This window comes from Talpa europaea (assembly GCF_964194135.1).
Source record: "Talpa europaea genome assembly, chromosome: 1".
Lineage (NCBI taxonomy): Eukaryota > Metazoa > Chordata > Mammalia > Eulipotyphla > Talpidae > Talpa > Talpa europaea.
In genome coordinates this window covers 79185629-79201349 of record NC_140073.1, presented here as the reverse complement: position 1 = coordinate 79201349, position 15721 = coordinate 79185629, and the positions used below count along the sequence as shown (strand labels likewise).

The 15721-nt window shown below is 42.9% G+C and overlaps 1 protein-coding gene across 1 annotated transcript in view; it reads right to left on the bottom strand.

Annotated features, from left to right (window-relative positions):
* MGAT5 (alpha-1,6-mannosylglycoprotein 6-beta-N-acetylglucosaminyltransferase) overlaps positions 1 to 15721 on the bottom strand; it is a 196558-nt gene that overhangs the window by 68864 nt on the left and 111973 nt on the right. The window contains exon 10 of the mRNA XM_084255260.1: positions 12488 to 12621. Coding sequence (XP_084111386.1) covers positions 12488 to 12621 — 134 coding nt within the window. The remainder of the gene's footprint in view (positions 1 to 12487; positions 12622 to 15721) is intronic.

The window sequence follows — 15721 nt, the reverse complement described above, 5'->3', positions numbered from 1 at the left end:
CTGGAAGAACTCAAAGTAAGCCTAAATTTCTCACTGCAAATACTTGTCTAGAAGTTGTACTTAAAGATTCTATTTGAGGGGAGGGATGTCATAATATGATCATCAATATGATCTGTCAGTTGTTCTTATAAGTTTGTGCCTCATCACATTGAGTCAAGCCTTTTAGACATTGCAAACTTACAGGCATTATGTCTCTCCCCTCTTCTAGAATGATCTTAGTCTTTTCTTTGCTTGAAGGGAATAAACACTTGATGTTTTTATTCAGAAATGGGACCTCTGGCCTATCCCTGTGCTGTTCAGCACTGGGCAGCTAAAACTTTTTGGTCACTGCCTGGGATGTAGGCCTCTCCCTCTCCACAGGGCAAGGTTTCCAGACAATTGGGTTCACTTGGTGACTGCCACCCACTGACAGCTATTGCTCTTCTCTTTGCTTTCAGACAGCAACTTCTTTTCCCATCCTCCAAACACCATTGTTCCCAGATAAGTTGCCAAACTATTAGGGTTGGAGTAATAGTAAAGAGCCTTGAAGAAACCACAACCAGGACAGCTGTGTTTACGAAGAGCTACAAATGAACTCATCCCAGCATGAATACATCCCAACACTATTAGAGCACACAGGCGGTGATTCAGAATCTTCCAGAAAGCACACCACCCGCAGGATGTACCCTGGCTATCTCAGCCTGTTGTACCCATGGCAGTCCTCGAGATAGCAGACCTCTGCTTAGCACAAGGATCTCTTTTCACCCATAACTCTTTTGTCTGTTTTCTTCTCACAGCAGCAGTAGTTTGCACTCAGCTGTTTGTGCCCCTGGGAGGGCTGCCATGGCCAACAGAGCAGACAATGGCCAGCTGGGCACCTTCGAGAGGCCTGAAGTCCTACAATTCGACATCCAAATATCAGAGGCCAGTCTAAAGTACTAATGCTACAGTGGAGATTATCTATAATTAAAGTGGATTTATTTCTTCTAGAAGGCACTGGAGCTTTATCATCTGTGAAACTGATATTCCGTTACATGAGGTTAGGCGGAAGTGGCCTCTAAGTTCATCCAGATGGTAATTGGAATTACTGGCTTAATAGCAAGCACTCTTGAGAGAGTCTTCCCTGGAACCCCTATCAGCTGATCACCCCCTCCCAAGGACAATTGCAGGCAACTGACCACTACCAAGGCAATAAAGACAGTGGTGGCTTCCTGGGGGACACCATGGGGCAGAGGAGTTGCACAGGATTCAGCCTGGCTGGTAAAACAAGGGCATAAGTGTCTTACAAAACTGCTTGGAGTGGTTCTTGGCTATGCCACACATGGAATGAAAGTGATTAAGTTTTTTCTAATCTAGAAAAACTGGTGGCTACCCAGTACAAATGTTATGCAAACTTGCCTGTTTCAACGAAACACCTGGAATATCAAAAATATTAAAAATCGATACACCATATTATCCAACCATTTTACTCCTGGGGATCTGCCTGGAGAATGCAAAAATACCAATTCAAAGGGATAAATGAATGTTCATTGTAGCACTATTTACCATAGCTAAGTTATGGCTATTGTGTCAAATGACAATGACATGATTAATATGTGGTAATATATAAATACAAGGGAATACTACTCAACTATACATAAAAAAGATGAAATCTTGCCATGGATGTAACAGGAGGAGGTTATGCTAAGCAAAGTAAATCAAAAGCAGAAAGACAAATAGTTGATGCTTTCATTCATGTGAAATACAAAGAAACAAAAACAAAAGAACGGATTAAACCAAAACATGCACTAGAAATCCGACCACAGAACTGAGGCTACCAGAAGGGGATAGTACAGGGTCAGAACAAAGGATAGTGGGGGTCCAATAGATGGTGCTGGAGAATTATGGGTGTTTTGGTGGTAGGTGTGGAGTGGTAACATCCATCTTAAGAGGTGTGAACCACACCCCTCAATCATATACAATAGTGTAAATCAGTGATAGCCCAATAAAAAAAGATAGTTAAAAAAAATAAAAGAACCACCTGGAGCACTTATTAAACATATATATTTCCTTGGAGATTCTGATTAGATGAGGCAGGGCCCTAGCATCTGGATGTTTAACAAGTTTCCATGTAGAATTTATGATCCGGCATTTGTTTAACACTGGCCTAGCCAAAGTCTCAACTTGAGCTTTCCTGCCTTGCCTTAGAACAGACTGGAAATCATTTCAGGAAAAAAAAAAAAAATCCATAAATGAGTGTGTCTCCAGAAGACTTTTTCCTGTATGTACATACAATAGAGTGAGTGCTTGAAATAAATCACAGAAAGCTGTATCAGCTGGGTTCTAAGGAAAGGTTTCCACTCCCCGGAGTGAAGATGTCTGAAGACATAGTTACATTATGCAAGAGCAGTAAACCAAAGAACCAAGACACCTGATTCAGGGTTGACTGCCATGCACTCTTCCCATCTACCTTAATCACCAACCCAGACAAGAAAACATACTGTCGGTCACAAGACAACTAGGCAGGAGCAGTGCTGGTATCCCTTACCTGGGGGCTGGGCCATTAAGGAAGTGCCCATGGGCTGGGCTCTTACAAGCAGAAATAATGTGAAGTCTAACACACAGATTTCAAGAACAGGGATCTGGCTGGGAGCTGCATTTGGAAAATTGGGCTTTGGTCTTCCTCTCTGCCACTAAATGGACAGATACACTCATTTATGGATTTTTTTTTTTTGCTGAAATGATTTTCAGTCTATGTTCTAAGGCAAGAACATTCTATAGAGGCCATTTAAGGTTCCTTCTGTACCTTTACCCTTTTTCAGGGAAACCTGTTTCCTGAGAGGACCAGACAAAAATGGTGACTTCTTCCTCACTTCTCCAGGGCGAGATTGCAACTCCAATACCTCTGAGAGCCAAAGAGGTCATGGAAGGTAAACAAGGCCCTAGGAAGACTACCACACCCTGGAATAAGCACAACCCACATATAGGGGAAGCAACTATACAGCTTCAGACAATCTTTGGCACCTATGGAACGACAGCCCAATTTGTCACATCACCTCTGTTTTCAAGAAAAACTAGGAATCCTGGCTTTGAAGATGAACCTTCGAAAATGGCAAATTTCCCTGATTAAAAAAAGTGTGCTGGCCAAGCAAAAATTATCTGTGAGTTAGATTCAGGATGTGTGGTCTCTGGCTGTTTCTGTTGCTTTAGATGTAGAATTGTGTCTTGGTAAAAGTAGAGTCAACTGGACAACCTATTTACTTGACACTGCCAGCCCATGGACAAGCTTCTTCTCTGTAGAGATTTCTTGTCTCTCCCCTCCCCTTTCTGCCTGAATTCTGTACACAGAAAATCTGATTGCCTTTATAATTCACAGTCTGAAGTCGCCTGCATTAGTGACACTTCTTGCAAAGACCTGCCAAGGTCCCTGCAACCAACAGTGATGACAGGCTAATGACTTCCCAGGTGGTTTGTCTCATCTTTGGACAGAGATAATGGGTGAGCTTTGCTTTGTCTGGTATTCCTCGAAAGCTCAGCAAGTTCACTAGCAGCCTTTTTTCTACCCCTTTGGGGGGTCACCCAGGACAAATCTGATTCTTCATTGGTTTGCTACCTCTTATGGGTCCATGCTCACCTACTGGCTCTCTCAATCAAGACATTTATTCCTGGTCAGACAGGCTAGTTTTTCTAACCGGTCTGTGTGAAACATGGCTCTGAAGCACTATACACTTTTACTCTTTTCAACCAGAAGGCTAGATAACAATATTCATAACAGCAACAACTATCATGGCCATTAATGAGGATCAGGTTTTGTTTTAATTGCTTTGTGTTTATTAACTCATGTGATCTTATTAAGAAACTTAAGTAGGTACTTTCATTACCACCCATTTTACAGTTGACAGAATGGAGGCACAGGGAGCCCAAGTCACTTGCCTGCAACCACACAGCCAGTCAGGGCGTAGTCAGGATGGAAACCTACCAGTCTGACTCCACAGTCCATGCTCTTAGGCCACTCAGTCTCCAGGTGGCTCAGACATAGTGTAGACAAAGGCAGTGCACTAACATACTCTGAGCCTAAGTTTGGACAGGAACACAGTGGTGCTTTGTGAAAGGTTGGGAACTGCCAGCCCTTTGTTCCCTGTTATGCCTCAGCGAGGGTCCTTTATCAATTCTAGGCAGTTCCCCACACTGCTGACTAACATGAGTTCATGGTCATGAACCATGAACCAAAGATTGTCTGAAGCTGTATAGTTGCTTCCCCTATATGTGGGATGTGCTTATTCCAGGGTGTGGTAGTCTTCCTTCCTTAAATCTCTTTTGCACACATGGATGCTAAGTCACACAGCCCCATCCTTTCCTCGGACAGATGGTTTTATGAATTGGCCTGGCCCAGTTATCATCGCTCTGCCCTATTTCTGATGGCCTGTAAACTTGTCCTGAAGGCTATCGTCTGTGACCTTGATTGTGAAAGAATTAGAGAAGGCCAAGAAGGAGTTTAGATTATAGAATCACAGAACTCTGGGGACCAAGACAAAAGAACATCCAGTCCTCTGCCTCATTTTACAGATGAGGAAAGCAAGACCTGGAGGGCAAAAGAATATCAAGGACAAGCAACCAGAGAGTGGTATATGGCCAAAAATAGAATCTGGGCTGTCCGTTTTGCCACCCAGGGCTCCACCAACTGTTCCAGAGTGTCTTCAATCAGCACTGCTGGGTTTAAACAGAAGTACGACAAGGAGAATGTGTTCTCTCCGCCAATGGGCAAGTAAATCTCAGTGGGTATAAGATGACAGCAGAAAGCTTTCTGAAACAAGGAACAGACCACGAGGATGAGGAGACTGGGGAAAAGGTTCCTTTGAGCTCCAAGGTCAATGTTCATTTCTGTATACATTCGCTCATCAACCACTACTATGCTTGTGATGGATGCCACACGGGGTTAAGATAGTCAGCAATAGCCAACACTATTTTTGAAAAATTCCTGTGTCCTGGACTCTAGCCCTTAGAATCATAAAAGGCCAATGACTCATTTTTGATGTTTCTCTTCTGTGTCCCACCCCACCCTCCCAATTCAAGCCCCCTCCCCCGCCCCCTTGACAGACAGACACAGACACACACAGACACACACACACACACACACACACACACGAGCTTTCACTTAAGTTTGGAGAAAAGATTTTGGGATGTGACTGTACTTTACTGTGTGCCAGGCATGGCGCTAGACAAACATACCCAGGACACTGGACACTGTGTGTCTCCACTGGACACTGGATTCCTCCCCCAGGCAGAGTGATTTGCTCTCTGCCTCTACCCAATATGGTCTCCAAAGGATCATGACAAGGTCTTATTTTAGAAAAGCACTTTTTTTTTTAATTCAAGTAATAATAGGAAACAAGAGGGGGGCAGGGATAGGCTGAGTCAAATAATGGCTACCCCTTCCTAATGTAACAAGGGGTGAGGGTGTCCCCTTATACCTTTGATGGTCAAGGTTTTTCTGATTCACTTTCCCCTCAAAGGAAACTGCTGGCGATACAGGGATGCATCTAAACGCCTAATTGGGACCAGATATAAGAGCTGTGATCACATTAGATTTTCCAACAAATTCAACAAACCTGATTCCAATTTTGTTATTTCAAATGTACACCAATTTGACTTAAGATAGGTTTAAATTTATCTGGTTTATTTCTCCATTATCTGGGAAGAAACATCTGGCCAAGTACATTAAAGAACAAACAGAATGACAAGGTTTAACCTACTTACAAAAATGTTTCCTTTCACAGATTTCAGTACATTTCTTTAATTACAAAGGTGTTTGGCAGCTCATTAAAACAATATACTAAGAGTAGTTACTTCCACTTATAAAAATGGCATTTTCCCAAACTACTTCCATTTCCCGTTTGGCATTAATTTAAACTAAGCCCAAGTCAACCAAATTAGTGTGCTAGATAATTATGTGGTTTTTAGAATGGGACCATATCTCAGACTCAGAGGTCACCCAATATAGAGACTTTCAAGATTTATTTTTGGTTGTTCCTGTGAAAAGAAAGCCCTTTTCTCAGTGAAATCTTCCTGGTAGCCCAAATCTATGCCACATTAGAATCCAAGCTGCTGTGGCGGGTGGGTCCTGAGTGCCATCGCTGTGTCCCCCAATTCCCCTCTGTGGCTGCTCCCCAGGGCGCCAAAGCATTTTGGTGAGTGATTACAGATCTCATTCAAAGTGCAGCAAATCTTCCAGATACTTTAGAATTTGCAGGTGGAATACTTAAGGTCTCTGTCATGGAGTATTTCAGGTTTGTTTAATGTTTTACAACTTTCAAAATGTAAAAACCACTTTTAGGTTGCATGCTATACAAACACAGGTGACAGGCGAAGTTTGGCCTACAAGGTCACTATGTACCAACTTGAATTTTCAACAGCTTTACTGATGTATAACTGGCACATCAAGACCTCAGACACACCCACCTCTCTCATCTCTCCCCCAACTGTTCTCCTCCCTATGGGTTGCTTTGCATTTTCTGGAGTTTTACATACACAGACTCCTACAGTACATGTTCTTTGTTTGGTACTTTGATTCAGCATAATTATTATGAGGTCCACTGTGTTCCGTGTGTACCAATAATTCAGTCCCTTTTGTCAAAACTCATTCACACAAGCAAGAGAACAGGCTGGAGGTGCCTGCTCTAAATCACACAGATGACAACAGTGACAGCCCAGAGACAGTCCCCGGCCGCCCTGTGCTCAGTTCATTGTCTCCCCTACCATCTCACTGGTAACTTCACTGGGGATTTTCAAAACCTCTTGCAAATTCTAGTGGTCTGCAGAATTTGTACAAATAAAGCTCTGCTCCTTGTCCTTCAAATCCCTTCTCGCAGTCTTTTGGGGGCCAGAGAGCATGGCAATGCCCCAAAGCAGAGGGCATTCTCCATCCTATCACAAGATCCCCAGGTAAATCATTGCTTAACAAAATTAAAGTTAACCAATACTTTCACCCAGTAGTTTTTGAGTGCCCACTATATGCCAGTGCTGTGTTGGGTTAGGCAATATTAATAGTGATCTGCGTCCTCAAAGACTTTACAATCTAGCCGTTAAGGAGAGACTGGCAGAAGAAAAAGATAACTACATCATTACAAAATGAGGAAACTTACATAAAGGGAAAGAAGAGGAAGCTGTGATGGAGACAGGGAAGGGGTGATAAGGTTGAGGGCCTGAGTGGGGACAAGGTGGCCCGAGGCGGGTAGGGCTGGAGCAAGTCAGGGCAGGAAGCAGCTATCAGAGGCCTGGCCGAGCTCCCAGGTGAGGGAGTGGCGTGGGGTCTCCATGTGGCTGAGCCTGGGAGCTGAGGAGAGCAGTGGGTGGAGAGCAGATTGGTGTCTCATGACTTGCTCACAGAGGGCCTTGCTAAACCACCATGCGCACACCGTATTTCACCATCACCGCTATGTGTCATTGAGAGGTTTTGAGAAAAGGAGGAACACAATCTAATTTACATTTTTAAAAAGATCTCGCTGCCTGCTGCTGTTTGGAGAATGGATTGAGAAGTCAGAAAGTTAGGGATGGAGAAAAGGGAAAGGTTGCATAACATTTCTGGGAAGGCTGGAGGCCCAATTTCTTGGACCTACGGGCACAGGATTACAGGTCATTTTAGGAGATGCTTTCTAACCACACCATCAGTGATGTCTAGATAAAAAGGAGCTTTCCAAATTCAGTTCTGGCTACTTGACTTTGGTTGCTGCCAGGCAGGCTAGGGTGGGGTCTAGCCACACTCTTGGGGTCTGGAGCCACAACAACTTGAATTACTGAAATTACTCTTTGTGTAACTCTCTGTAAGATTCTAATCACTTTCCCATTTTTGTGGCGAGCAAGAAGAACAAAGTTTTACCTATTAAGCCAATATTTGCCAGGACTCCAGCTGCAAGTTTAAGTTACTCATGGAGACTTGCTTCCTGGGTTTTGAGTCCTGCTATAAATGTGGGAGCACCCTCCCTCCAGATTCTCTCAGGTGGCTGAGGAAGACAAGTCCTCGAGCTGGGAGGCCAGAACCCTAAGCCTGGCTCTGGCTTGTCATGTCATGTGCTACAGTATATTACCCAGCTCACCTCATCTCCTTCAGCCAGTTCTCCATCTTTAACCAGGATGGCTGAGAAGGGTCAAAGCTGCCCTTACTTCCTTGGGAGGAACTGACACGCACCTCTTTAAATGACGGCTGTGAAAGACTCCGATAATATAAACAACACACTAATAAGACCATATTCTTAATGTACTAGTTATCAAGTAACTGGTAGCCTATACTGAGTATCTCTTAAAGGATGCCAGGTTTAGGGCCTAGGGCTTTGTCTTTAAAGTAACAGAGATTTTAGTAGAGTAATACTTTATTTTCCCATGTACTGCTTATCCATCAGCCTTATCATACAAAACATAACCAAAACCTTAAAACTAGCTAACAAGACCTCTGATGAGATCCATGCCAAGAAATTTTGGCCAAACATGTGCCCTGAGAGAGACTTGGTTTACGTGGGATGTAGTATAGACCAGGTGAGGATAAACTTTTTCTATAAAGGGCCAGACGATAAAAACTGTAGTCAGACAGGCTCTATCACAGTTATACAATGCCACCATCTCAGTGCAAAAGCTGCCACAGATAATGAACAGATGTGACTGTGTTAATAAAACTTCATTTACAAAAGCAAATTTGGTGCATGGGCTAGAGTTTGCCAACTGCTGACATATTGAAACACTGGAATCTGAGTATCTCTGGGCAGGCTTCCCCACCTCATACCCCACGAAAACTTTGTGTTCCTATATAGCCCCGATTATGCTATTAATAACTGAGGCAAGCAGTTACTTTGACTTACTATATGTAGGTCCTTTTCTAAGCATTTTGCATATATAAATTCATGTAATCACTACTGAAGTCCTGCTATTATCCTCATGAAAATTAAGATTCAAGTCAAGTCACCTGCCCAAGATCAGGCAGCTGGTGGCAGTGGCAGGATTTGGACTCAGTTACTTGGGGTTTCGAGTCTGTGCTCTTTACTGCTGTGTCACACTATCCAGTAGATCCTGACTGCACAAACCCAGACAGCAGGTGCTGAGAAGACACGCCGCAACTCCCTCATTCCCCCCTGAATCTATGGCTTACCACAGGTGACCCCCTATTCTAAGGGGTCAGGCAACAGAGTGGAAGTGACAAACATTGTGAGAGTAGTGGGAAGCGAGATGAGGAGGGGACTGGAATCAGGCACTAACAATAGTAAAAATAACACAATAGCTAATAATCTGACAAAAGCAGAGGGAGACAAAAGTGAAGACAAAAAAGGAATTATTTATTCAGTAAGGTCCGCTCCCCCCCCCCCCCATTCTTCTCCCAAGTATTTTAACATTAGGGTAAGGCCACAGGGTACCTCAGCCATGAACTAGGGGCTGGAGGGCATGTGTGAGGAGGTAAGCCATTCATCCTTAGCCTTTCTACTTATCAGAATGTGTTTCTTGACAGCGTTTGGCTTACAGGGAAGACCTACATATTTTAGTAGAGATCCTTAATATGAGTATAAGAAACAGAAAACACTTAGGATACTGCATGGGGTCAGAATCTGGCAAGAGTACATCTGATCTAGAAGAAAGTTTCCAAAAACTCTGGCAACTTTTCCACCTCCAGGTTCCATGGGTTATATCTGTCTTCTTTCATACCTGACCTCTCCAACGTACCCCCATTTCTCATGATGGTGCCTCGTCTCTGCAGTTCTGTGCCATCATCCCCTTGACAGCACTCTCTCCTTTTTTGTATCACTCCTGCTTTCTCATCGCTGGACTCTTTTAAGTTTTCTGCCCTGGCCTGATCACAACATCCTTTTAATTTCTATCTCCCAGAGCTTACTGTCACTGTCCCTCTGTTTTCCAATGTCAAGTAAAGAATTTTATTGACCCAGACTGCCTTTCTGATTCAGATTCATGACTGCAACTACCCACAAGCTGACTGCCTGGTTTCAAAGGACAATCTCCTGGGTCAATCAGTCAGAGGTAGAAGGGTCACTTATTTAAGTGCCATCTAGGTGGAGGGGAGGGGATTACCTCAAAAAATGGGGAGAAATGACAGCATGTATCTTCAGAATTCCAGGGAGTCTAGAATCTGGGAGTGAAGGAGAACACCCCCCACCACACACACCCCCAAATCAACCGATCCAAACCAATATTTGTCCATATGTCCCTAAAGCAATCCTAAACCTCCGAAGGTTAATGGTGTCATGCCACTTCCCACACATCTCTGAAGTAAAGGAGGTTGGGGGACAGTGGGAAGAGTGGATCAAGGAAGGGAAAAGCAATTTACAAAACGTCCTGTTAGTTAAAGTCAGTATTGAATGCTGCTGGACATGTGGATGTAATAACATCATACTTAAAAGGCTTATCTGTCGTCTGTACATATTTACTATAGACTGTGAGTGGAAGGGACACTTATCCTGTATGGGATGAAGAAAGAAACTAAACTTTCACATACCTTTCTTTGTTCAAGTTTATGAAGATATTCTGAATTTATGAAAAACTACAGTGTTTCTCATCAAAGGATGCTGAATAATAATTATAAAATTGAAAAACACCCCAGATTTTTGGTATTCAAAGACTAACAGAGACACATCGCCACACAGCCTATTACTTAGGTGACACACAGCACATAGGGATCAGGTCATCTGCAGTGTTTTAACACCTCAAACATTTGTAAGGATTTCTAAATCAGACCCTAAATCACTTGAGCTACCATGATTAATGCTTTTGGGATTCTGATCTAAGTCAAAGAAACCATCCTTTTAAGTGGTAGTACTATTTTATCCAAACACACAGACACACACACACACACACACACACACACACGTGCACACGCGTGCCCAAACGCTTTCACAACCAATTCATTACTGTTTTTCTAGAGAAAGTGAAAAGGCTGTCAGAGGCACCTAAGAGGAAGCTGCACTTGTTTACAAAACAGACATGATATAATTTCAAGGTCAAGTCCATAGTCATGCAAATTATTTCCTTCCAGCAGGTGCAGAGAGAAGAGAACTTTTTTTAAGTGCCTGCATCTCCCTAAAGCTAGGGCCATGATCCATCCATTTCACAACCCAGGCAAGAATGAGAACACCCCATGTGACCTTTCTAACTCAAATTCAGCTGAAAGCAGAAAAATACTCTGTTAATACAGGGCAGATTTTGATACAGGGAAGCAAAGACATATACATTCATGAGACCATCTTAAATAACCATTTATAATCTAGACTGATTTTATTTCATCTCAGAGGAGACAGTGTGAAATGCTATATATAGGGAGTAAATATTATTTACCACCCCCATTTCTCAACCCTGACACTAATGACATTTTGTGCCAGATAATTCCTTGTTGTGGAGCTGTCCTGTGCATTGCAGCATGCTCAGCAGCCTCCTGACCTCTACCCATTGGATGCCAGAAGCCCCTCCCTCAGTCACGAGAACCCTAATTGTCTCTGGACATTGCCAAGCATTTCCAGAACTGCCCCCATCTGAGAAACACTGTACAAAAAATAGCTGAGGCCGAATTCTAGTTCTTCATAGCTAAGACAGTAACGTGGAATTAAATCAGCTTCCTGGATATAGGCTGACTTAATTGCCTCTTTGGCATAGTTAACATTATAGAATTGAAGAGGCACGGCCCCCCTCTTGAATATGGTCAGAAAATCACCACTGGGAATTCTTACACTTTTGGTCCCTCATGCTCCTTCAATTTCAGGGTTTCTAAACTTCCTTAGTATGGGAAACACAATACCATGAGTCCATAATTTCTGATCACTTTGGAAATTAATCAACTTACGTGTAGGAAGAAGCATGTTGTGAAATCCTGGAGACTGTTCTGAAACAAACATGTCTTAAAAAAATAAAAAGCTAACATTTGCCTATGAAGGGCTCTTCATGTAAAAGATCTGCATGTTGTACCAACAGCTCACACCCCAGTCTGGTTCCTCCACTGTTCTAACTTCCCAGATACACTCTGGAATTCATCTCAGAAGGGCCAAAGGACCCTATGGGGCCTAACAATCCAATGCTTCTGGAAAACACGGCTCAAACTATGGCCAAGATGTTATTCTGTCCAAGATATCCCTGAGCAAACTGTCCGCAGGCAGCCTCCAAGGGGAGGTGAAGGTCACCACACTACCTAGGCAATGGGAGAGGCCGACACACTGTTTCCCAAAAAGCAGAGGAAAAAAGTCACTTAGCAATGGGTCCCTGTGGCTTTTGGAAGACAAGCACAGGAAGAGAAAAAAAGCTGCTAACATGTCACTACCAATGTGCAGCTTGAAGGGCTTTGCAGTGCAGCCACTGTATGGATGAGCAGGTACAGCTTTTATGAGATACCCAACTGCTGAGCGAACAAATCCTTGCATATTCTTGTTTACTTCTAAGCAGATCCCATTAAGCCCTGGGCACTTGGCTTGATTACTCCCTGGATCAAAGTTAAATTAAATTACCCAACAAGCTCCTTTTCAGAGAGAGAGACACACACAGACTGACTCACCTTCCAGAAGCTATCCACTTTGCCATACACTAGGGACTGGTTCTGCCTTTTGATTTCATTAATGTGGTGGATGTCACTGGAGTTCAGGTGCTGCTCAACCACAAACCCCAGAAAGCTGTTGTCTGGAGTATGAGCTGATGTGGAAAGGAAAGAACAGCGTAGTTAGGGTTGAAATCAGCAAAAAAGAGCAACAAATACACATTTAACACAGGCTGTCTCAGACACAATTAAATGTTTTCTTTTTACCCTGTGCTTTCTTACTTGGGAGGGGTGAGGGACTGTGTGCTCCCACAAAACCCCAGCAAAATCTTCAGGAGAATAAATCTCTCCAGGATGGATTCATCTGATCCAGATTCTGCCCTTTTTAGCAGAAAATACCTTTGTCTAAAAGAATTAAGCTATGTACGCTTCCTCCTGTTTCCTCAGCACAAGGCCACTGACTTCTGGCAGAAATGCTAGGGTTTTACCAATTAATGGCTAGAAATGTGTAGGCATCCAGGCTGAATGGATGGTTCTCAGGAGGGGCTGGGGGTGCTGTTGATGGGTCACGCACAATGTAACCCACTCAGTATCCAATTGGGTGAAAGGGGAATTGGGGGCAGTCAAGCAATATCACCCCAACCTATCCCTCCTCTAAGAATCACACACTGTAATTACACAATTACAGAATAAAGATTTGCATGCTATGGGACTATACTGAAGAGGAGGACAGAATGAAGACAAAAATGACAAGAATAAAAATAATAAGAAGGTCACTGGGATGCCAACCACTACAAAGAACAGTGTCCAGTCTATGGGATAGACTGTTCTGGAAGCGAAGAGACATTTTACTCAGAATGTCTCTCATTACTCGGGTTCTATAACCTCTACTTTAACTCTGACCAAGGGGGAAATAAACCCCACACCTTCTTCAAACAGTTGTCTCTGGTGCCTGTAGTTTTAAAAGGGATTTCACCAAAAGCTAACAATCAGAAAACCAATCTCTCTTGATGAAATCAAGAGATTTTTCAGCTTTTTCAGGAGATTAGCCCCACTGTTAAGTGAAGCAACTACTCTGCTTGACTCTGACCTGAACAGAACAGTTAGAAAAAACTTCAATGCAAAGACACTAGGCATTCAGTAAGCAGCACACACTGTGGCTGCAACCATATTCATTCACCAGGTGGGTGGCTAAGAAATGCAGAAAGTTAGTTCCTTTGTCTTCTGATTTTCTTGGGACTCAGGAGCCCTTCCCAGGCAGGCAGCCAGCACAGAAGCCCTTTAAAATGGGAAGGGGTGGGTCTGCAGCAGGGCCTAGGAATCCCCAGCTCAGGGTCCCCACTCTCCTCCCTCTGACCTGCTCCGAAGAGGAAGAAGGGAACTGTGGAGATGAATGAGCTGTATAAATACTGTGTTATCACCATCTAGTCCCCCAGGCTTTTGCCTAATGGGGGTGACAGAACGAGGAGATAATAGGGTTGTGACTGGGGAGTTGTGTTAGGTCTGGCCAATCTGTTATTTCATTTCTGTGATTTTTGAACAAGTGCCCAGAGGCAATGGCAATGCTGCAGTTGGCTGGAAAGTAAATTACTGAATAAATTCTACTGCCAACAAGAGGCAATAGCTTTTTTTTTTTTTCCTTTTTAAGGGGGGGGGGTGATTAGGAAGGGATCTGAAGGAATATGGGAGAGGGAGAGAGAGACTGTATGCATTATAATGTCAATAAGGCAACTTAAAATACCTCTTTGTAAAACTTGCTTAACTGTAAAAATTCTGAAAGGGAAACTCACACTTTAAACCTTGAGATCATGTTTGTTGTCTTCAGAAAACTATGCTTTAGGTATTTGTTCCTGCAAATCAGTTATCTTTTCCTTATGTGGGCATTTCTTATAAAAAATGAAGTAACTTAGAGCATCTAAAACACCTACTAGGTTTTATTTCGTTTTGTAATATACTAAGATATACTCAAAAATAAAATGATCGTGAACCTCTCAAAAGAAAAAATGTACCCATCTCTTTTTGTGTCAAAGCTTTCTCTTGCTTTAGCTTAAACAGGGAGAGGGTGGGGAATTAAATGACGTATTCAAAAAGCTTGGGAAGACTGGTGGACTTGTGCTGCATTATGCCTATAATTTGGTACTAAATCAATGCTGACACTGTGTGAGGAATAAGTTATGCACTCAAGCTCTCCTCTAAGTTTTCACCTAAACACGATTACAACTTTGCTCTCTCTTCTGGAGACATTCACATGGGGACTGACAACCTACAAATGCATTTAAAGGACCACAGGTGGGATTTTAGAAGTGACAGAGGCCATGCTTCCAAATGGAACTGAGAAGGCCACATGGCAGGAACACTACTCAGACTCCAACAGGTGACGCTGAACCTGGCTCCAGACTCAGGATTGGAAAACTAGGGGTTGCTCAGCTTCTCAGTTTCCAAACACCTTGCAGGGGATTCATGATCCCAGGTAACCACAGCATAGTGTGGACTGCCTCCAAGGAGCTGACCAGCAGCTGGGTGTCACCTGTCCAGTGAGATCCTCATCAGCCTGGGTCTGTACACAAGCATTCCGAAAGTTTTTTATAATAAATCAAAAGCCACAAGAACAAGCTGGTGCTCTCTGAAATTCATTTGGGTGGAGATCAAACCTTAGACCAAGCTTTAGCTTTTGCTCTTCCTTAAGATGGGAGTGCAGACTTGAGCTGTGTTGTAAAGTTTTCAGAGAAGAGGTATTCATACCTCAAGGTAAATCCAAAAAAATCTTATAAATGATACACAGGAAATCCTGTATTTTTGAAAAGCTGTCCCAGGATAAACAAATGTGACTTAAAAAAATGGCTGATATTTGAGTCCTGACTGTGTACTGAATTCTATACTAAGTGCCTCATAGTGACTATTGCATTTTATCTTCACAACAATATTTTAACATGCTTGTAGAGGAGAAAAAGCAGTTACTTTAATTACTCAAGTCTACTTGCTAGGAAATGGCAACTTTGGGATTCAGAATCAGACCAGGTGGTGGTAGAGCCAAGCTCCTTAAAGCATTCTAACATACCATCTTGTAGCCCAAGTAATTCAGTGTCTGGGCTCTGTAAACTAAAGTGGTAAACATGCATCAAAGGAAAATAATGCTTATACGGTAGACCAAAATACACACGGAAGAGCCAAAACAGAAATTACACATTATTTTAGTTTCTTGAACAATTCAAGCAATGTGTTTATGGGCCAAGATTATTTTTTTTAAAAACATGC